Source organism: Trichoplusia ni, chromosome 23, assembly GCF_003590095.1.
Source record: "Trichoplusia ni isolate ovarian cell line Hi5 chromosome 23, tn1, whole genome shotgun sequence".
NCBI classification, from domain to species: domain Eukaryota; kingdom Metazoa; phylum Arthropoda; class Insecta; order Lepidoptera; family Noctuidae; genus Trichoplusia; species Trichoplusia ni.
In genome coordinates, this window is record NC_039500.1 from 3,272,443 (window position 1) to 3,294,216 (window position 21,774).

The 21,774-nt window shown below is 34.7% G+C and overlaps 2 protein-coding genes across 2 annotated transcripts; one reads left to right on the plus strand and one right to left on the minus strand.

Moving 5' to 3' along the window:
* Window positions 1–5,832: 5,832 nt before the first annotated feature.
* On the plus strand, window positions 5,833–21,736 carry LOC113504922 (molybdopterin synthase catalytic subunit). Its single transcript, XM_026887438.1, has 5 exons — window positions 5,833–5,975; window positions 15,744–15,919; window positions 20,212–20,481; window positions 20,867–21,096; window positions 21,424–21,736. The coding sequence occupies exons 1-5, from the start codon at window positions 5,848–5,850 to the stop codon at window positions 21,532–21,534; spliced, it is 915 nt and encodes a 304-aa protein (XP_026743239.1). The 5' UTR covers window positions 5,833–5,847; the 3' UTR covers window positions 21,535–21,736.
* LOC113504920 lies at window positions 12,817–15,541 on the minus strand. The gene is made up of 2 exons (XM_026887436.1): window positions 14,560–15,541; window positions 12,817–14,291 (listed from the first exon to the last, which is right to left on the minus strand). Exon 2 carries the CDS (start codon window positions 14,282–14,284, stop codon window positions 12,890–12,892), a length of 1,395 nt encoding a protein of 464 aa, XP_026743237.1. The 5' UTR covers window positions 14,285–14,291; window positions 14,560–15,541; the 3' UTR covers window positions 12,817–12,889.
* Window positions 21,737–21,774: the final 38 nt, after the last annotated feature.

The following is a 21,774-nucleotide window of genomic DNA, read 5'->3' on the forward strand; positions in this document are numbered from 1 at the left end:
TAGCCGGAAACTGCATAGTTTTTGTTGTTGTAAATACTTGCTGATTTGTTCAGTTAAATAAAAATCTCGTGCTCAAAAATGCATTTGTAAGTGACATACGCTATCTCAGAGTTTTATTTTGAAAAGCAATTGGCCTATTGTGCAGTAGGTTAGTATTGGGAGGCTGCCAGCCTGAAATCCAAACATCCAAACTCCCTCAAAGGAGGCAGAAGTTTACATTATAGCGCTGGCATTTTTTTTTCCCGAGGCCATCATTGTTGATCGTTTTTATCACTTAAATATCATACCTATTGGTTTTGACTTTTATGCATATTCTGTTATATGGAACTGTTACTTGAAACCTAGTTTTTACACCGCATACAGTGCTTCTCAAGTAACTTAATTATTAGAATAATAAAAACACACACCCTTTGCGTTCATATTACTCTAATTTTCTAAAACATCTCTATATAATGATATCTTATGATGATATTAAAGTTATTAATATGTGTCTGTTTAATTACGTACTTATTACTAACATACTTAAAGTGCGATTAAAGCATTGTTTATTAATTAGAAATTGAGTTGCTCAAATTAATACTGTTTGATTAATGCTCAATACTGTCTGTAACTAAACAATTTTACTTCACGGATGCAGTTACAACAACTATTTCAATTTGACAGTAAATTAATTAGTTTAATTTAAACCCATTACGTATTGGTGTCGCTACACTGAGGGTCCCGTACAAAGCAAATAGTTGAATCGTCTAGATATTATGACGACCTCCGTGGTCGAGTGGCGTACTCACCGGTTTCAAGGTGTCGCTAGCTCTGAGGTCCCGGGTTCGATCCCCGGTCGGGTCAATGTAAAAATCCACATTTCTACATTGTCTCGGTTCTGGGTGTTTGTGGTACCTTCGTTGTATCTGAATTCCATAACACAAGTGCTTAAGCAAGTTACTTTGGGTTCAGAACAATGTATGTGATGTTGTCCGCATTTATTTATTTATTTATTATGGTTCATGAGATACACCGTGTGGTAAAAGACCTACGGATAGACGGCCAAACGCTATCAGCTGAGCCTTAGTAAAAGGATACACAGATGATGTATTTCTGTCTCTGATACGACAAAAAAATCAATAAAAGCTGATAAGCAACGGTTAAGGTCATACATAAGTGAGTTGACAAAAAAAAAAAGCCGATATGTATTTTACCCGAAAGGAGTGTCGCAAGTCCGACTCGCGCCTCATCGTTTATTACCCTTTGGGCCCGGAACTCTAAAGACAGTCGGAAACGAGTTTTTAATAAAATGCGATACCGAGCAAATGTAATTTGTATGTCAATTGAACGATAACGTGACGACACAGTACTGAGTAGACCGACTGATAAGACTTTACTATCAAGTTAAAAAGCAAGGCAAACAAAATAATTGCATAATCGTGACCAAGCTATATGCAGTATGTTATCTTGTCTCGTAAATGTAAAATTTTCTAAAACTCTAAATTGAGGTTCTCTCGAATGTTCTCTCTAAATTACGGATAGGTAGATTTCATATATTTTTTGGATATCTTATGTTTTTTCGTTAGGTCCCCCTTTAAAAAGCATTTTTTTTTTCTGTAACCAAAAAAAAGACTCCCGCATTAAGGAATTGATTCTTTGGGTCGCGGGGTTTTTCCACAAACATTCATGTCACATGCACAAAGACACCCAGATTTAAGGACAAGAATTCGAGGATCACACAAATGCTTATCCTACGCGGGGAAAGAACCCGTCGGGCTCAGTGGGTTTGTCGTGGTAACCTCAACAACTGGGCCATCCGTCAAAGTGCTATTATAGTGATGACATTCAGTTTATTGTCTAAATTAGAACTTCTGAAATATTTCGTTAACTCACAATACTCGCATATTAGAAGGAAGACAATTTTATTAAAATACCAATCCCTTGCTTCACTATCTTACGCAAAATATGACAAACAGATAGATATTCTATCGTATTATAACTATCGTGAGCATGACAAGTGCAACTCGTAATCAATATTTATAATGCACTTTTAAGCTTTCTGAATGATAATTGTAAAAAGTATTATTGTTGTGTCTCATTAAATGTAATTTAGATAAGCTTTGATAAGTGTTTACTGCGGAAGAGGTTACTACTGTAGAGAATGTTTTCAGAATGAGATAAAAATAAAGATAAAGTACATAAGGGATAGACATAGATAAATTTGAACAATCAGCAAAAAATGTCTAGAAACTCTATCAGACTTCTGAGACTCCCTAGAATGCTCCTAAAATATGCATAAACAATAGGTTAGTATTGCCATAAGGTAAATTAGATATTGTAGATAGATATTTAAATTTGATTTTATTCATCAATTGTCGCTTCTGACCGTACGAGCCATTTATTTTCTATAGGCACTTGTTTTTAATCCCACAGGCAGTATACTCATGATTTGATGTGTCTACGGTGGATAAAAATTGTACCTTGAAACACACATATGGTCAGTACTAAAAAAAAAAAACTGGTTGTTATAATATGGCTGTATACCTAAAAAGGTATCTTAAGTTATTGTCGAAGAATCCGAGTAAACAATTTCTGTGTAACTTTCCAAACAAGTCATTAATGTTTATGCCTAAAATCGAAACTAAAAAAACAAAACGACACACCTCAAAAATTGTAGAATTAATTTTGTTTCAGAATATACATGGGTAATAACCACTTGTGCAAATATCATTTCATTAAATTAATTTGTGTTTCAAACTACTTTTTACTTATTTATAATTTGAACATGACTTTTCATTTTCACGTGGTATTTTATAATAATACAACAACACAATCAAAATAAAACAGATGTCGGCATCAATTCATAAGCCTATAATGAATTTTCTTTTTTTCTTCTTTTTAACCCACAACGCAAAAAGTGGGGTTCATAAGTTTGTCGTGTCTAACTATCTCTCTGTGACATCATACAAACAGCTCCTGAACGGATAGAACGATTTTAATTCAGTTTTTTTTTTAATAATATGTTTATGTGCGAGTATTCTTAGACGTGACAGATAAAAATCGGCCATCGTGACCAAGCTATATGCAGTATGTTATCTTGTCTCGTAAATGTAAAATTTTCTAAAAACTCTAAATTGAGGTTCTCTCGAATGTTCTCTCTAAATTACGGATAGGTAGATTTCATATATTTTTTGGATATCTTATGTTTTTTCGTTAGGTCCCCCTTTAAAAAGCATTTTTTTTTTTCTGTAACCAAAAAAAAGACTCCCGCATTAAGGAATTGATTCTTTGGGTCGCGGGGTTTTTCCACAAACATTCATGTCACATGCACAAAGACACCCAGATTTAAGGACAAGAATTCGAGGATCACACAATGCTTATCCTACGCGGGGAAAGAACCCGTCGGGCTCAGTGGGTTTGTCGTGGTAACCTCAACAACTGGGCCATCCGTCAAAGTGCTATTATAGTGATGACATTCAGTTTATTGTCTAAATTAGAACTTCTGAAATATTTCGTTAACTCACAATACTCGCATATTAGAAGGAAGACAATTTTATTAAAATACCAATCCCTTGCTTCACTATCTTACGCAAAATATGACAAACAGATAGATATTCTATCGTATTATAACTATCGTGAGCATGACAAGTGCAACTCGTAATCAATATTTATAATGCACTTTTAAGCTTTCTGAATGATAATTGTAAAAAGTATTATTGTTGTGTCTCATTAAATGTAATTTAGATAAGCTTTGATAAGTGTTTACTGCGGAAGAGGTTACTACTGTAGAGAATGTTTTCAGAATGAGATAAAAATAAAGATAAAGTACATAAGGGATAGACATAGATAAATTTGAACAATCAGCAAAAAATGTCTAGAAACTCTATCAGACTTCTGAGACTCCCTAGAATGCTCCTAAAATATGCATAAACAATAGGTTAGTATTGCCATAAGGTAAATTAGATATTGTAGATAGATATTTAAATTTGATTTTATTCATCAATTGTCGCTTCTGACCGTACGAGCCATTTATTTTCTATAGGCACTTGTTTTTAATCCCACAGGCAGTATACTCATGATTTGATGTGTCTACGGTGGATAAAAATTGTACCTTGAAACACACATATGGTCAGTACTAAAAAAAAAAAACTGGTTGTTATAATATGGCTGTATACCTAAAAAGGTATCTTAAGTTATTGTCGAAGAATCCGAGTAAACAATTTCTGTGTAACTTTCCAAACAAGTCATTAATGTTTATGCCTAAAATCGAAACTAAAAAAACAAAACGACACACCTCAAAAATTGTAGAATTAATTTTGTTTCAGAATATACATGGGTAATAACCACTTGTGCAAATATCATTTCATTAAATTAATTTGTGTTTCAAACTACTTTTTACTTATTTATAATTTGAACATGACTTTTCATTTTCACGTGGTATTTTATAATAATACAACAACACAATCAAAATAAAACAGATGTCGGCATCAATTCATAAGCCTATAATGAATTTTCTTTTTTTCTTCTTTTTAACCCACAACGCAAAAAGTGGGGTTCATAAGTTTGTCGTGTCTAACTATCTCTCTGTGACATCATACAAACAGCTCCTGAACGGATAGAACGATTTTAATTCAGTTTTTTTTTTAATAATATGTTTATGTGCGAGTATTCTTAGACGTGACAGATAAAAATCGGCCAAGCCGTTAAGAAATTGTGTGGGGGGGGGGGTGAAAGTTTTGACTCAGGGCTCATTGCTTCTGTAAAATTATGGTACAGCCGACGTACCGCTTTCTATGCGCAACTTGGTGGGGCACTGCCGAGCCCCCTGAATTACAATAGCAAGACAACAATCTTAATTAATGTTAAAGACACTTTAAAGGTCTACAATGAAATGATAATTAGAAACATTTGAACTTCGCCTTCCGAGATTCCGGGTTTTTTATATCTCGTATTAAAAAGAACTTAATGTCCAAGTTGGAACTACTGTGTCATATTCACAATTAAGATATTCAACATTATAACATTAATAGCCTTGACGCGAACGTTCTCATTACCGGCGACCACAACGCATGTTACGTAGTTTGCGTAATTCGCATACTCGTTGCGTCATTATTAACTTGATAAGCTGAATGATGACTGTCGTCAAGTAAGCGTATTGCCGGGGTTTTTGGAAATGACCTACTATGTAATATTTGTATTTTGTTGTTTATTTTTCCGTACACAAAAGCTAAGAAAAGATCTGTAATTCTATGGTTCCGCTGTGTGTCCCTTGGACCGTCTGTCACCACGCAGTATGTCATAATCCATTATAGATAAATAATTGATATCTTCAACGATGATGTAGTTCTGTTGTTTTAACAACAAATAATAAACATCAAACGGTTGTACGGAACACTCAATGCCGCCAGACAGACTTGCACTTGACCGGTTTTAATGTAACGATGCCTGCATAGCTACGTATTGATATAGGTCGTCTCGAAATTGACAAAGGCTTGCTAACACGTAAGCGCGGTAATACTATCTATCGTGTCTTAAGGGTGTACGCTTTCTAGAAAGTCGTCTAGATTCAGTATCTCACCATGTGCTTTGAATTTAAACAAATAATTATCTTTATCTCAAGTCTTCACAATCCGCATGATGTGAAACGTGATCTCTTTGTGAATATGTTTTATAAATAAGACTACCATTCAAAGTTCTGATTAAAAAGCAGCTAGATATAGACCAAATAATTTAAGATCTATCTATAACTACTAAAAACTCAGTCAAAACTATTTCACCTTGTACGTGGCCTCATAGAACTATAACCGAAATGTACCTTGGCGAAGCTAGAACTTTATACAATTGTTATCAGTTATTTATTATCCTTTTATGTTGTCCAAGGTCGTGAGGCTGGAGTACGAGGCGTACGAGCCGATGGCGCTCAAGTCCATGAAGGCGATCTGCGAGGAGGTCCGCGACAAATGGGCCGCCATACACAATATAGCGATATACCACAGGTTTGTACCACCAGTTACCATCAAATACATAATTCTGCATGTTTCATTCACTTGACTGCACGGATACCCGAGTGGTAAAGGTCCCTAATTTAAAACCACTATGCGCGATGTGTCACGATTTCGATCCCCGCGATGGATAAACATTTTTGAGATTCACGAATGCTTGCTTTTTTAATAAATAACATCTACCTAATTGAACTGGAACTTGAAACGAAATGTAAAAACCTCTTTTCCAGGGCACACTAGGTTAAAAATAAGTATTTAGTGGGTTTCCCATTTCGATGACTGGTACTCACTTATTCAAAGAACTTTACCATGACAAACATATATTTTAATGCGGTCTCATACTCGTTATGGCATACAACAGGTTTCGACATACCTACCTATAATAACAGCATGACAAGCACATTTTGACTTTAGACTTTGATCTCAAAACCAAGAGGAAAAGACGAAAATAATCATTTCTTAAGGTCAGAAACACTGGAAACAAACTAGGCTTGTTTTTTATATTTTTATAGACATACAATGACAAGCATTTTATTCGCATGTTTCAAAATTGATGTGGTTTCAAGTTATGTCAATAGAGGCTTGTTGAAACAGCTTCTTTCTGTCACGTTTATGTTGGTGACGGAACAATATTATTAGCATGCATGGCGAAACATCTCGTGTAGCATCTTGCGACTGCGTATAATATAGAAATAAACAAAAAGACAGCACCCTGTATATACGAAGTAAGTACCAATAATAAGCACTTTATGTATACAGGGTGCTGTTTATTTGCTTTTTTATTTGAGGTTGAAAAAGTGTTGCTCAACAATGTTATTAACATTTAACTAAGAAAGGAGTAATGATACAGTTTTGGGAAATGGGAATATTAATTTTAAAACCATTGTTTTACGATTCAAATTCGTTTGATTTTTATTCAAAGTTATAAACTATAATTATTACAGGAATCAAAAGAGTAGGATTACAGATTTTCGGTGCTTCTCCTAATATCATCATCGGCCTAGCCTTTTCCCAACTATGTTGGGGTCGGCTACCAGTCCAACCGGTTTCAGCTAAGTACCAGTGTTTTACAAGGAGCGACTGCCTATCTGACCTCCTCAACCCAGTTACCTGGGCAACACGATACCCCTTGGTTAGACTTGCTGTCAGACTTTTTGAAGCTTCTGACTACCTGTAACGACTGCCAAAGATGTAGGAATAACAGCCGGGACCCACAATTTAACGTGCCATCCGAAACACGGAGGAACTCGTTATACAAAGATGGTCACCCATCTACGGACCAACCGCGTCAAGCATAGCTTAACCTGTGATCGAATCACTTACGCAGTTATAGCTTAGCCACGAGCTCCTCCAGTTTAATCCTCCGCCAGTTTAATATAATTAATATGTACAGTTCACTTATTACCAATATGTATATATTTTACTAGTAATGCCAACCTAAGCGGAAATGTAAGATTATCAATCAAATTTACCTTAGGACTTATTTGCGTCACACTGTTTGTCTCTCACGTTTACGAATACATTTGCATTTAATTAACAATATTAAGTTGTAAATAATAGTGACGGAGAACTATTTAATTGCAATTAAATTAGATGCAGTTTCCGGACTTGAAATTTATAAGATTTAATATTATACTTAATTATAGCACCCCCTCATATATAGTTCGGAAGGCACTTTAATTTGTAGGGCCCGGCTGTTATTTATTCATCTTTGACAGTGGTTATGTGTAGTCAGAAGCTAGAATAGAAAGTCTGATTAGATTACCAGTCTAATTAGCAGGTATCAATTTGTCCAGGTAACTGGGTTGAGGAGGTCAGATAATCAGTCGCTCCTTGTAAAACACTGGTACTTAGCTGAATGCGGCTAGACATGAAGCCGAAAAAGGCTAGGGCGACGATGGGCAGTAAAACTGATCTTTGCCAGTCGTTATCCACCGTAAGGAATTCAAGAAACCTGAGAACTTTTCAAGAATGATGTAAAACCACGTGACAAAAATAATTTGAAATACCATCGAAACAAAACTAGACTTTATTAATTCGTAAAAGAGTTCATTTTCGTTTGAATCAATGAAATCAGCTGTTTACCCAAATTACTAATGTACAACACTGTAATAACTGCTTAAGTGGTTAACTTGTTACGAATCAACGCGTTATCTTACTGTCCAAGGTTATATTCATTTATCAATCATTATGTTATTTATTCACTTAATATTCTTATTGCATATTCTCGAATGTTCCGTTTGTATTGGAAATATTGTACTACAGGTCACTGACCTGAATTGACCTAATATTTATTTATTTATTTTTGCATAGCCATTGCATTATTGTATTGGCTAATCGTTGACTCGTCGCCTTTCAAACTCCTGTAGAAAACAAGACAGGACAGACTTATTCTTTAAAACACACTTTCTTTTGTTTTAAATGAATTTGTGAAATATTACGTTAATTTTAAAACATCAAGCGCGGATCCACCGTAGTGGGCCTGGATTCCCTCCCTTATTCGCTTGTGACGTCATATTTTCATATTCGACAATAACATATTATGACATGTATTCCCATTCGCAAGACCAGTCTTGATGCGTGGAAATAAATAAAAAATATGTTGTTCTTTTGTTCATAAGTTAAGATTGTTTATGAGCGAGTTAAAAATCTGATCAATACTGATTCAATTATATTACATTTTTATGGTAACTACGGTGAGAAAATTAATTATTAAATGATGCAACGGCAAACTCGCGAGTCGAACTGCTGCGTCAGCTCATGATGAAGGACTCCGATTGTGGAAACTAGTCGGGCAATCCCGATAAATACGCGTGACTAGACAGTTGCATCATTTCATATTATATTAGATTTGTTTCAAGTTATTGTATCGTGACCTCAAATAACCCCGATTTTATTATTGTTCAGTGATGCGTAAGAAACACACTAATTTAAGTATTCAATTTACTTAATAATAACAACATTAAACGTTCAAATTATGCAATCGATAATATCCTGCCTTTAATTAGTTAAATTAACTAAACATCTATACTTCTATACTAATATATAAAGCTGAAGAGTTTGTTTGTTTGTTTGAAAGCGCTAATCTCAGGAACTACTGGTTCAAATTGAAAAAACATTTTTGTATTGAATAGACCATTCATCGAGGAAGGTTTTAGGCTATACCATCACGGTGCGACTTATAGTAGCGAAGATACAATAGAAAATACAGGGCAGGTATAAGTCATAACGTATATCTTCTAACGCGGGCAACAACTAGTTATTTCATAATATTACAAATTATTTAGTCAGAACTAATATCTCTTTACCTTGAGCTGTCGCAGAGGCTTGCTATCGTCCATCTTATTAGCATATTACATAATTATATTAAGTATACATGAGGATAGACCCTAGTTCATACTGTACATAGTTGACTGCTTCATACCTAGGTGCTAACGCTAGCACGTATGACGTATTTTTGCTGCCGTTACAATAAATACTAAAAATAATAAGATCAAGTTTTCAATTCATATGCAAAAGAGGGGAGACATGTCTACTAGTTATTAGACTTGCGCCCCAATTCTGCTATTTACGCACAATAATTGGACATTCAGTACCTACGGGGCGGAACACTCAAAGTCAATACAATGATATTCCATTATTGTGTTGGCAAAATGCTAAAGAGAATAGGAAGAGTCTAAATTTAATCTGATTGCCATTCATTCAAAGGCCATTGTAAATACTGTAAATAGTAGTTGGTACTGTAAATAGTAAATAGTAGTCGTGAGCTTTACTACAATTTCAACTTTTCGTCTAATATTTTCTTTAAATAACTATAGACTTCATTTAGGTAAAACTTTTTTATATTTATAGTCGCCAATATTAATTTGTCGCTGTAGTCGATGTTATAATTAACATTTATTGTGCAACTTACAAATTCGAATGGCAATTACTACAATAAAATGCATTAGTAATTGTTTGGTTATGGTAAATAAAAAATAGAACGTTTTTTTTTAATGTGTCGATGTTAAAAACTTGTATATTAAATATTTTTCATTAAAAAACCATTCCATTACATTAAAGTAAAGATTTCATTTCCGATATATCGCAGAAAATAACAAAAAAATACTCACAATGTACTTACTCATCGCACGATTCCAGCACCAACGGTAATAGCTCTTAATTCAGCAGAAAATTACATACATCCTCCTATAATAGTTATTGTAATTTGAACTTTATGTGAAGGGAATCAAGTTCAAAGTTTAATGAGGTCCTTCTGCTTGGTAATGACGAATAGACTGCATATGAAATGACCTTGATTCCTCGTTTCTCTTCATAAGTACTGGTTGATATTATAGGTATTTATAATACGCTGTTGTCGTATGCAGATTGCAAACCATACTTACTTTATGCTATTATGACACTAATGGATATTTGGTTGATGCTACATATCTATATCTATACTTCTATACTAATATATAAAGCTGAAGAGTTTGTTTGTTTGTTTGAACGCGCTAATCTCAGGAACTACTGTTCCAAATTGAAAAAAATATTTTGTGTTGAATAGACCATTTATCGAGGAAGGCTTTAGGCTATACACCATCACGCTGCGGCTAATAGGAGCGAAGATACAATGGAAAATGTGAAAAAAAACAGGGCAAGTATAAAATTATAAATCATAACTTATATCTTCTACCCACGAGTACGGAGTCACGGGCAACAGCTAGTGCATGATATTTATGTAGAGGCAAATTATTGTGTTCTTAGGTACCAGGGCCCCTATTCTGCTATTTTACAATGACCAATGAATGAATCGCAATTGAATTAAAATTTAAATAATTCCTATTCTCGTATTTTGCCAATACAATAATTGGAACTCAATTGCATTGGTACCTTGAGTGTACCACCTCGCACTGAATTTCCAATTATTTTGTAGAAAAATGCTTAAGAGAATACGAAAATTATATTTTTAAACCAAATTTCATTCATTCATTGGTCATTGTAAAGAGCAGAATAGGGTAGTTGACAGTGAGCAAATATTTTGAAGATTTCTATTTTTTATGGTAGCTTAATATTTGTAAATGTGAAAAAACGATCACATTGATTAAATAAATCATGATTATTTAATATTTTTGAGAAATAACATTCCAGAAATACTGTCATTAGTCACGTGATAACGAACGCCTATTTTCGCGCGCCAACGGCGCTTGACGTCACGTGTTGCAACACAAAACAAACTTGACATTTGACAATATCCATTTTAAAAGATAATTTGTAAAAACTTGTTATCCACTCAACCAAACAGTTCTTTGTTTACCATATCGTGACAGTTTGGCGTGTTTTTTAGCCATAATGTCAAATAGTTCATAAAAACATAAAATATAATATGTTACAGATTGAATTTTACTGAAATATTCATATTTCAGCTAAATTAAACCATAGGGCACACGATGAATTAGTCAACTACCCTATTGGGGCCCAGGTTTATAGATCCACGTGTTTAAGTGGCATTCTTTTCTGGTATCGAAAAGAGATACTGCTCCATACGGTGTATTGCGCTGTCACGCTTTCACATAATAATGTTAGGTAGTTTAGGAAGAGGTGGATATCAGTAAAATCTGATAATTTTATCATGGCAATAATCATATCAAAAGTAAATAAATATGTTAACTGTAGTCACTTCTTTTATACCTATCCAATATAGGCACATAAATAATAAACGCTGCATTCGCTGGCCAAAGGCTTGGTTTAAAAAAAAAATAACTTTAGTTTAGAACGTTATTTAAAAATATACATAGATGTGTACCTACTTGCCTTGCCTTGAATGGTCGACGCTTCGCTGTTGTGCGACAAAGATGAATTATTTTCCGCGCGCAGCCCCTCTCTTTTACCCGAGGTGACGAGGTGTTTACCTGGGCGTACGCGGTTCGCGCGATATTGCACTCGCAAATAAAATTTCGAAAACAGTTCACACTACTTTATTTAGTCAGTTGGTTCAGTCCTTTGTTTATTATTTCTATTATTTATTAAACAGTTTGTCTGTGGACATGGGGACTAACTAATCAATTTATTAAACAACAAGCTGTTGCCCGCGACTTGTCCACGTGGGTAGAAGATATAAGTTATGATTTATACCTGCCCTGTTTTTTTTTCACATTTTCCATTGTATCTTTGCTCTTATTAGTCGCAGCGTGATGGTTTATAGCCTAAAGCCTTCCTCGATGAATGTTCTATTCAACACAAAAAGAATTTTTCAATTTGGACCAGTAGTTCCTGAGATTAGCGCGTTCAAACAAACAAACAAACTCTTCAGCTTTATATATTAGTATAGATTTAGCTTATTCTATCTTAAAACTAACAATATATTGACCTTTGACAAACATGTATTCAACGAAAGGACGCTACTCACATGCTTGCCAAAAGGTAAGTCTTTAAAGTTTTACAAAAAGCTCTTTTATTATTAATATTTCTTATATTATTGGTGGGCAGGCTGTTAACTAAGTAAGGTATCCATTTACTAAGTGTTTACACTTTATGAGCTAATTTTGCATAAATAATTTCTCCATATTTTGGGTAAAATAGCGCAAAAGGTCTCCGCACCCCACGACTACTAATGAGACTTCTTAAGTTACCCACATAATTTTATACTGGCTCTACGGTTGAAATAAATATTTTATAATGACTTATTAAATTGAGAAATCGAAATTAGGATTAGAGAAGTAGGCAATTAAGGGTGTTTCTTATTTAAAATATAAGCAATATCTTGTAGTGAGGCAAATATTAAAAAAAAAACAACAACTACGCAACTATGTACCTTTTTTTGTTAACATTTTCAATTATTAATTTAAATGAAAAACCTTTTTTGTTACAAAATAGAACAATATATTTTAGAAGATATTAAAAATTATGCGTCAGGTAGTGACGAAACGTTACGGTGTGTCATCTTCCATTAACTCACATTTCACAAAGCAACTAGTAACGGCAGTTGGCTTTTCATCATCATCATCGTCATCGTCATCATCATCATCACCATCTGTATGACTGTCAACATCGGAGTCTTCATTCTGAATAATCAATTCTTCTGTTAAAGCATCAACCACGCGATCACTTCGTTTGTACTCCTCTTCAATATTTCTTACTTTTTCGCATAACTCACTCCACTCGCTTGCACCCATTAATTCCAAATTTTCTTTAATTAATTCAGTCACTCCTTTGATGGTCCAAGTAACGTTCTTCCTGGATACGTACCCTTTAATCTCAACCCATGCCATCTCAATCGGATTCAGATCTTTGTGATACGGAGGTAGTTGTATTACGTCATGGTTATATTCAGACAATATTTTGCCTATTCTGAATTTCTTGTGCTTGCCCTTGTTTGATTTTATAAGGTCGTATAGCTGAGGTTTCAACATATCCTCACTATATTCAATGCCTTTTTCTGTTAACCACTCCTGAAGTTCCGATATTTTGGCATTTGATGTTGGTGCTTGTTTGTTATGGTAGTAAGCGTTGTCAACTACCACAACGGAATTACGTGGCAGATTTGGAATTAACTGAGTTCGCAGCCATTTCTCATAGTTTTCTAAGTTCATATTGTCGTTGTAATCGCCTGTCTTAATACCTGCTACAAATGTGAGTAATGCATTTGGAATAAAACCTGTCTCAGACGCGGCATGAACAATGACTACCCGCTCTCTTTTTGAAATAGGTTTTTTAATACTGTTAGTCGACTCATCTGACGAGGCTGCGGGAGTTGAATGAGAAGAATCTATATATGATTCACCCGTATATACTATAAGCCTTCCTTCATGTCTATACCGGCTCATTCGTTTTAAATATTCGATTCTTTTTAATCGAATATTTGAGGTCTCTATCAGCACTGGCCTATTAATTTCCGTATTCTTCCATTTGAACCCTAAAATCTCAATAATTCTCCTCAAACTTCGTTCGGAACCTTGAAAATTTATATCTTGCTGCAGTTTTCTTCGCAATTTTTCTACAGTGGGCAATTCATTCTCGGTGATATGAAAATTGTGTATACACCTTCTAATTACTCCCTGTTCAAAGTCATCAACACCCGTGACAGGTTTTGCTCTCGGTCGCTTTTTTCCTGGTGTTCTAAATGTAGACATAAACCCATCTTCGCGACTTTCTTTTATAATACGTCTCACAGTTGCAACAGATGTGTTGGTAGCCTCGGCTGTTCTTTTTTGAACTTGTTTTAAATTGCTGACTCCTTCTTTAGCCTCCTTTTGCATAAAACAGTGTACATGGTAAACCAGTTTTCTGGCTTGTCCATTTAAAACAGTGTTTTTCCTTGACATCTTATACCTAAAAATAATTTAAATTAACATGAATTGTACAAAATAAAAACTTATAGCACATTTTGCTACAAGGCGGGAAAGTTTATTATTGCATTCGAGGCGCGATACTCATACGAGCGACGAGCATGATAAGTAACGAAGAACAGTTATAACAAATGCCCGCGTGTATCAATAAACGTTCCCTTCCGAAGACATAAAATAGTTTTGCCATAATTACAAACTATCAAATTCTTATTAATAATAAATTCACATAAAATATTTAAATTGTAACTTACCATATAATTAAAACATTGCCGTTTAAAGTTGGTGTCAAATTAACTGTTCGGAAGTGTACGCGTCGTGGGGTACGTACAACTGCAGCAAAGAACGAATCACGACTGACGGCTATGACGCGATCACGCGATGCGCTGCGGGCCAATCACTGCACTCAGTTCGCCCTGCGCCTCACATACCGCAAAAGGGACCCAAAAACGAACTTCTGCGCAGGTGAAGGTCAGCGCTCAATATTCGCGCCGGTCATTGTACCACAAGCCCGTGGGATCGAAATCGCAGCACCTCATGTTTATGGCACACGCGGCGAAAAACTAATCTTGTTTAGGATTTTAAAAATAGTTAAAACGAGTAGAATAAGTAATGGGTTCGCAGTTACTGTAAAATAGAATTTTAAGTTTATACTGGCAACTTTATATTGTATTCTATTGGCTATATTTTAATTTGAATTCTCAGAGATTTTTACCAGTGTTTTACAAGGAGGAAGAAATTGTGACATGCAAAAAATATTATTGGTCTAATGTTTGAACTTTATTAGTGGAGGATTAAATGAAATAAAGGACCGCGTTCGTTCGAATGAAACCAAAAATAGTCTACGTCATAATAGCCAGCGATTTTTTTTATATTTGTTGACGGTTGCCTACATAATAGCTAAAAAAATGTGTTCAAACATAAGTACTTATATGACATGGAACCCAATAGTCGCTAAAAATACAATATTTGGTATCCCACTGTTAATATTAGCTGCCAAGTCTTTCCTGTTTAATAAATATGCTATTTTATAGTGGCAGCCGTTATTTAGTTATCATAGATCTTATGTTTTGTAGCTCATTATAATATAATTGTCGCTAAAATATTTAAGAAATACCAAATTGTTTCTTTGGAACCATGAACCAATTTGCCTATATCTGATAAGTGGGCAGAGGACCATTCCTATATACATTATAGAGGGTTGAGCTTTGACCATAAGCTTGCACAAATAATCTAGATTCTATAATTTAAAATCCAGTTTTCCCATATAAATTTCCCTCTACAGTTTCTATGCTATCAAGAAAATTTATAAAGAAAATAACGGGACTCACTGCAATGGATTCGATTCAACAACCTCATGCTTACAAATACATGATGAAACCGCAAATCCATCTCAATGACCTACTCACCTATTCATTTTAAACATTATTGTCTGCAGGTTAGGCATAGTCCCTTGCAGGGAATCATCAGTGGTGATCGCGGTCAGCAGCCCCCACCGCCGAGATTCCCTCGACGCCGTCTCCTACTGCATCGAGCGCCTCAAAGCCAGCGTGCCCATCTGGAAGAAGGAGGTGTACGAGGGCGACGCGCCCGTCTGGAAGGAGAATGTCGAATGTGCGTGGTCAAGCAAAAATAACTCTTGTAACGGTCAGAGAGTAGGCTGATTGTGTAGTTAGCGCTTTTTCAGCCTACCACCATCTTTTAAAGTGTTATTATTATTAAAGTTGTGGATAAGAGACATCGCTCTATGCCTAATAGCGCGTTGTCACTCTTCCACAATAATATTACTTTGACAGATGGCGCTAGGTATTCAGGGTCTTTTTTGAGTATAGATAGTTTTGATTATCAAATTTGATTTGGAGTCCCTTTGCGATAAGATTGATTGAGTATTGGTCACCTTGCTAGAACACTGCTGGTTGGTGATTATAGCTGTATTAAATCATGATTGTCATTATAGATAGTGACGATACTTCTTTAGATCCTTTAAATGTCAAAGGTCCATAGATAGGATTGAAAATTATCTGTTCATAAAAAAGGCCCTTATATAAAAATATCGAATTTCTTGTTTAAAGCCCATAGTAAGTTTATTTTCTGCTTATGAGTTGCAATTCTTGTGGTGATCTTAAAATTGGCTGGTTTCATTGATCCATTGTTTACTTTACTGCATGCAATTTTTTAAACTGTTGAATATTTATAGTTATTTTGGTTTATAGGTTGTTTAGCTAAGCTATCGAATTGTATTTATTTATATCATGTTTTAGATAATATTTATTTATATAGGATACTTATTTAGAATTATTGGACACTCTTGAGTGATAAAACTAAAATGCCTTTGGAAGATTTGAGGAGAAATTGGAAGAGATTTGTTAATTACTTGGAAAATATACGATCTTACAATAAATTTAAAGAAAGGCTGTGAGGTGGATTTTATAAAAGGGTATATTAGGAAATATAGTAAGAATACATAGTTATATATGTTTTTAGGTATTTTTAAATAATTATATTTATTAAATAAATCTGTGACAAAAATCCGTGTTTCGGAAGGCACGTTAGATTGTGGGCCCCGGCTGTTATTCTTACATCGTTGACAGTCGTAACAGGTAGTCAGAAGCTTGAAAAGTCTGACAACCAGTCTAACCAAGGTCGCCCAGGTAACTGGGTTCAGGAGGTCAGATAGGCAGTCGCTCCTTGTAAAACACTGGCACTTAGCTGAAACCGGTTAGACTGGTAGCCGACCCCAACATAGTTGGGAAAAGGCTAGGCCGATGATGATGATTTATTAAATAAATATGTCGGTCGCGTTTGTTTCTTCATTTTGTAGTATCAAACCTTTAAACACCGTAGGTCACCGGTACCGATAGACAAAATTCTTATTGCTTGGCAATAAATATGTAAATAAACATAGACTTTGCAGTTAACATTATTCACCTAAATAAATAGTGCACTGGACTATTCTAGATAGACTTTCAATATGTATGATAAGCGATACGAGATGTTGATGGTACTTTAAGACGAATCTGAGTGTCTTATCAGTCAGTATCATTATCGGAAGGCCAGTTACGTCACCTTAGTACGACGTGGGGTAAATGTTAGATAAGAGAGTTACTAAAATATATTTACATGATGATTTATTATTAATGGTCGTTCATAATTTAGACCTCCTATATCTTTTTCGAGTATAATTATTTTTAGATAGAATATTCTTTACTGCACACCACATAAGTACAGGATTGGTTGATAGTTACATGCTGCCACAATGGCAGATCAAAGCATGATAATCTAATTGCTCTATGTCTAGTAGTCTCTAAGTCTAGTAAGGGCCAATATACTACTTAACTAACTAATTGGGTTAAATATCACCGGTATGAACACGCTCTCTGTGCAGTCAAAACTCCTAAGTCCTACCAGCTTAAATGATAAAGTTGGAGACAAAAAGGCAGACACGTACAAATTAGACGATGATAAGATTCTTTTTCATCCCGATTTGTAGTTTCATTCATAATAATGATTTTTAAATCTTTTGAATGGAACTTACGCATGGCATCACGAATGTGTTACGTCACAAGCCTCCTCACTTTAAGTTGACTCAGTTTATGTCTCTATTTCTTTTGTTCAGAAAAAGGTAAATTTACGTTACCATATTTCTAAATTATCTATCTGACGGATTAAATGGGGTAACTCTTTATACCCAGTCATCATCATTATTAGAGGTGGAAACATCATCCCTGTAAGTTAGACGTCCATGCGTTGCCAGTAGAAGTCTCCGTACCCTTGAAATAACACTGTGTAGTTAGTCCATTGCCACGCATTAATAGTCCGTTGTAACTTTGTCAGTCAGCCAAGATATTCGTCTTGCGATTTAATGACGTAGTTTATCGCATGTTTGCCCGTTCATTGGCAAAATGTTATTGTTTTTACTGGTTGTAGGATTCTGCATGTAGACATAAGTTTATAGTAAAACAGTTCTGATTAAAAGTTTACATACAATATCTGTTGAGTATGTGGGTAGATATGCTCAGTCGCCAAATTAACTTGAAATTCTTCTAATTCATTATTCTAAATCACGAATCGCCTTTTATTCTAAATACTGAATCATCTTTTTATATAAATCCTAGCTGACCCAGCAAACGTTGTTTTGCCTAATAAATTATTTCTAGTTGTATGTATTTTTTAATGCCACATTATAAAAGAATAAAAACAAACAATTTCGTCCAAATTTTTTTTTTTTTACTGTGAGCAACCCTTAACACTTAGGGTTATGAAAAATAGATGTCAGTCGATTCTCAGACCTACTGAATACGCATATAACCAGATACTTCTTATTCATTATTCAAAATCATGAATCACCTTTTATAGATAAAGATATATGAATGATTTAATGGAAGAAAACTTAGCGTGCATCAATATGATCTAGAGGAATGCAGATGGAGTCTTCTGAAAAGCTTGAAAGAAGGTTCTATAAGCTTCTGTTATGCGTTTTATGTGATAGCAGCTGCTTCAGAGATCTATAAGAAGTTTGACGCTGAAGGATAGAAGCAAATTCATATAACGCAGTTCAATTAGGACTTATATATGTTACTAGTATTTAGTATACTTTAACACAGTAAACATATTTTATGATCTGTATGTTTTGTAGATTTTATATTATATTTATTTATACATATGTTTATATTTTATCGCCAATGTGTGTGTTGTTAAAAAGTTTGGGTGTTGCAATTTATTTGTTGTATTTTTTACATTTTGTTTGGCAAATAGTTGTAAGTAAACAATGCAGTAATCAAAAATAAAATATACTATTGTTTTTAGTCGTTTTCATTGATAACCGTACCGAATGGATAATGTGGTGGGTCTTGGGGTCAATGGGGTAACGTACTGTGCAGTTGACCTGTTATAACTTGACCCAAATATACATTGTTGCAGCTCTTGTGGGTCCGGTCATATGAAAATGAGTCCTAATTGTAAAGAAATAAGGACGAAAAATTAATGTCACTTGCAACGCATAACAATACTGTTTGAAGTTTTTCTTATATTAAGTTCTTCTTTATATTATAAAAGATTTCCAGTATAGATTGAATTCTAGTGCCTACCTATTGTAAGAATATCCTTTCAAATAAATAAATATTCTATAAAATAAAATAAAACTCAACTAAATCTCAACAGACCAGCTTCGTAAACAGAAATGAGTCACTTTTTACAATTTATATCTAGTATAATAAAATTCCCTTAAGTACAGCAGTTTAGTACTCAATTGATCTTATTCTTAGTACTCAACATTTATAATGAAGTAATAAAGACTTAACTAGTAACTACTTCAGTCTATTATTGGAATTTGAACCTTATGCTCATTCTTTTAGAGTGTAAAACAGTTAAAAGCCAAGTAAACTATAAATAATCAAGAAAAAAAATTATAATTAAGTATAGCAATTTATGTTAATCGCAGAGTATTATGATGACATATGTGCAGAGTCTGTTGTTATTTCAAGGTCTATTAAATGTAGGTTGTTTTGCGTCTTGCATCAAGAGCGTACGTCAGAAACTATTATAATATTATTTGCTTAAAAAAGGTTTCCTCTCGCCTATTTATCGAGATCGCCCGACTAGTTTCAGACTCCATCCAATTAGTAATTATCTGACACGGCGGCGGTTAAGCGAGTCGAACGCTCGCATCCCTGCCGGGATGGTTGGGTCCGAAACTAGTCGGACAATCCTGATAAATACGCCTGAGAAAACTACTCTTAAACATTAACGAATCTACCTCACAAGAGTTATCATAATAATACATTGCATTGATTGGAAACAGAGAAACTACTTTCTTACCTCATGGATAAATAATGAAACAGCCTATATTATAAAAACTACTTTCAACATATTACACAGACACATAATAAATCCACACAAAATTGCAGGCACAGTACCAGACTTGCGGCCTATACCCATCCCGGAGCCGAACCCCGCTCCCCCGGTGGACAAGACCCTCGTCCAGATCAACGTGACCAGCGAGGAGTTGCAGCAGAGAATCCAGAACTTCATGGAGAGGAAGCGGGAGCAAGTCAACATCAGCAATATACATGACTTCATACCGGACGCTGGCAACACTGATGCGGGAGACACGGAGACTTGTGCTAGAGTTAGGACGCAGTTTGTTAGGAGAAGCGATTCGAAAGGACATTTGAAAAGTAAGATTTCGTCATATTTCAGTCAGTCAGACGTTTATTATTCCAGTCAGATTTTTAACTACGCTACAAAAAAAGTGTATGTAAGAAAATCGTTATATTCAGTCTGTAGAAAGAGTTAAAGCCTCCTTCGATATTTAACTGCGGTACTATAGAAAGTTTAATTTGTAGAAAAGATAAGAATTTAGTATTGACGTTTTAATTTAATAAGCATAGACCATTTTGAAGATATAAGTTGATTATTTAAAAACCGTCTTACGAATAAAACGTTACTACAGTCTATTCAAATAATTCAGTACCTATCATTTACAGCACTCGAAATCCTTTTTAGTATGTCTGCAAAAGCCACTTATACATCCTTTAAAATTACCTAGTTTTTTTTTTCTAGTAAGAAAAGTCCACAACGAATGGGGTCCCCAAACGGTGTCTACAGCTCATTTTGAACCAGAGACAACGGAAGCAAGTGGCCTACCGTCCTCCATAGCCGAGCGAGTGGTGGCCATAGAGAATTACCTCAACATTGGCCCCGTGTCCAAAGACATTTTCAAACGGCTGAAGGAAATGGAAGATAAGATTGCGTATTTACAAGCTGTGTCGCCGGAGTATGCTCAGTTTTGGGTAAGTACTTTATAACTGTTTTTATGTTCAGCCCACTTTTGGGCAAGATATGTCTTATAGTAGGCCATTTGTGTTGTATAACATAGAGTTAGCCACATTTTATACCAAATTTTTCTATTTGAAATTGAATTGAAACCTCACCCGAAAAGGATGTTTCAATTGTGAAATATTTTGGTAGAAAATCATATGGTATCCCTAACTTTTTCAATTAAATAGCCCAGTCACTACCCAAAAGGTACGAAATTATTCTCAATACTTATCCTATCATCAGCTTGTTTCCTACTCACAATTAGAGATAACTGCAACATTATTATACACTCTTCACAGAAATCTTCAAAAGACAAAGATGATATAAAGCAAGAGAAATTAGTGGACTACGCTTTCTCAGCGGATGACATCGCAAGGAAGATTGAACAGCTGGAAAAGGGAATGATGTGATCATGAAATTTAATTTGAAGACATGATGTTAGACTTTTCCTAAAGTTATAGCAGTCGTGGAAGAGCGAGACAGCATACTAAAATGCATAGAGCAGCATCTCTTTTCCACAACTGCAATAAAAGTACTGTTAAAGGTGGTGAAGCCCTTTAGTGTTATTGTATACAATACTTATTTAAGTAATAAATATCAGCTTTTATTGCATATTTTGTTTTCTTTATTGAAACTCCACAGATGACTAT

Coding starts and splice junctions, on each gene's coding strand:
- LOC113504922 (XM_026887438.1), top strand. CDS start 5,848: ATGTTGTCCAAGGTCGTGAGGCTGGAGTACGAGGCGTACGAGCCGATG. Junction 20,482..20,866: donor TTCGAAAGGACATTTGAAAA/GTAAGATTTCGT, acceptor TTTTTTTTCTAG/TAAGAAAAGTCCACAACGAA. Junction 21,097..21,423: donor CGGAGTATGCTCAGTTTTGG/GTAAGTACTTTA, acceptor CACTCTTCACAG/AAATCTTCAAAAGACAAAGA.
- LOC113504920 (XM_026887436.1), bottom strand. CDS start 14,284: ATGTCAAGGAAAAACACTGTTTTAAATGGACAAGCCAGAAAACTGGTT.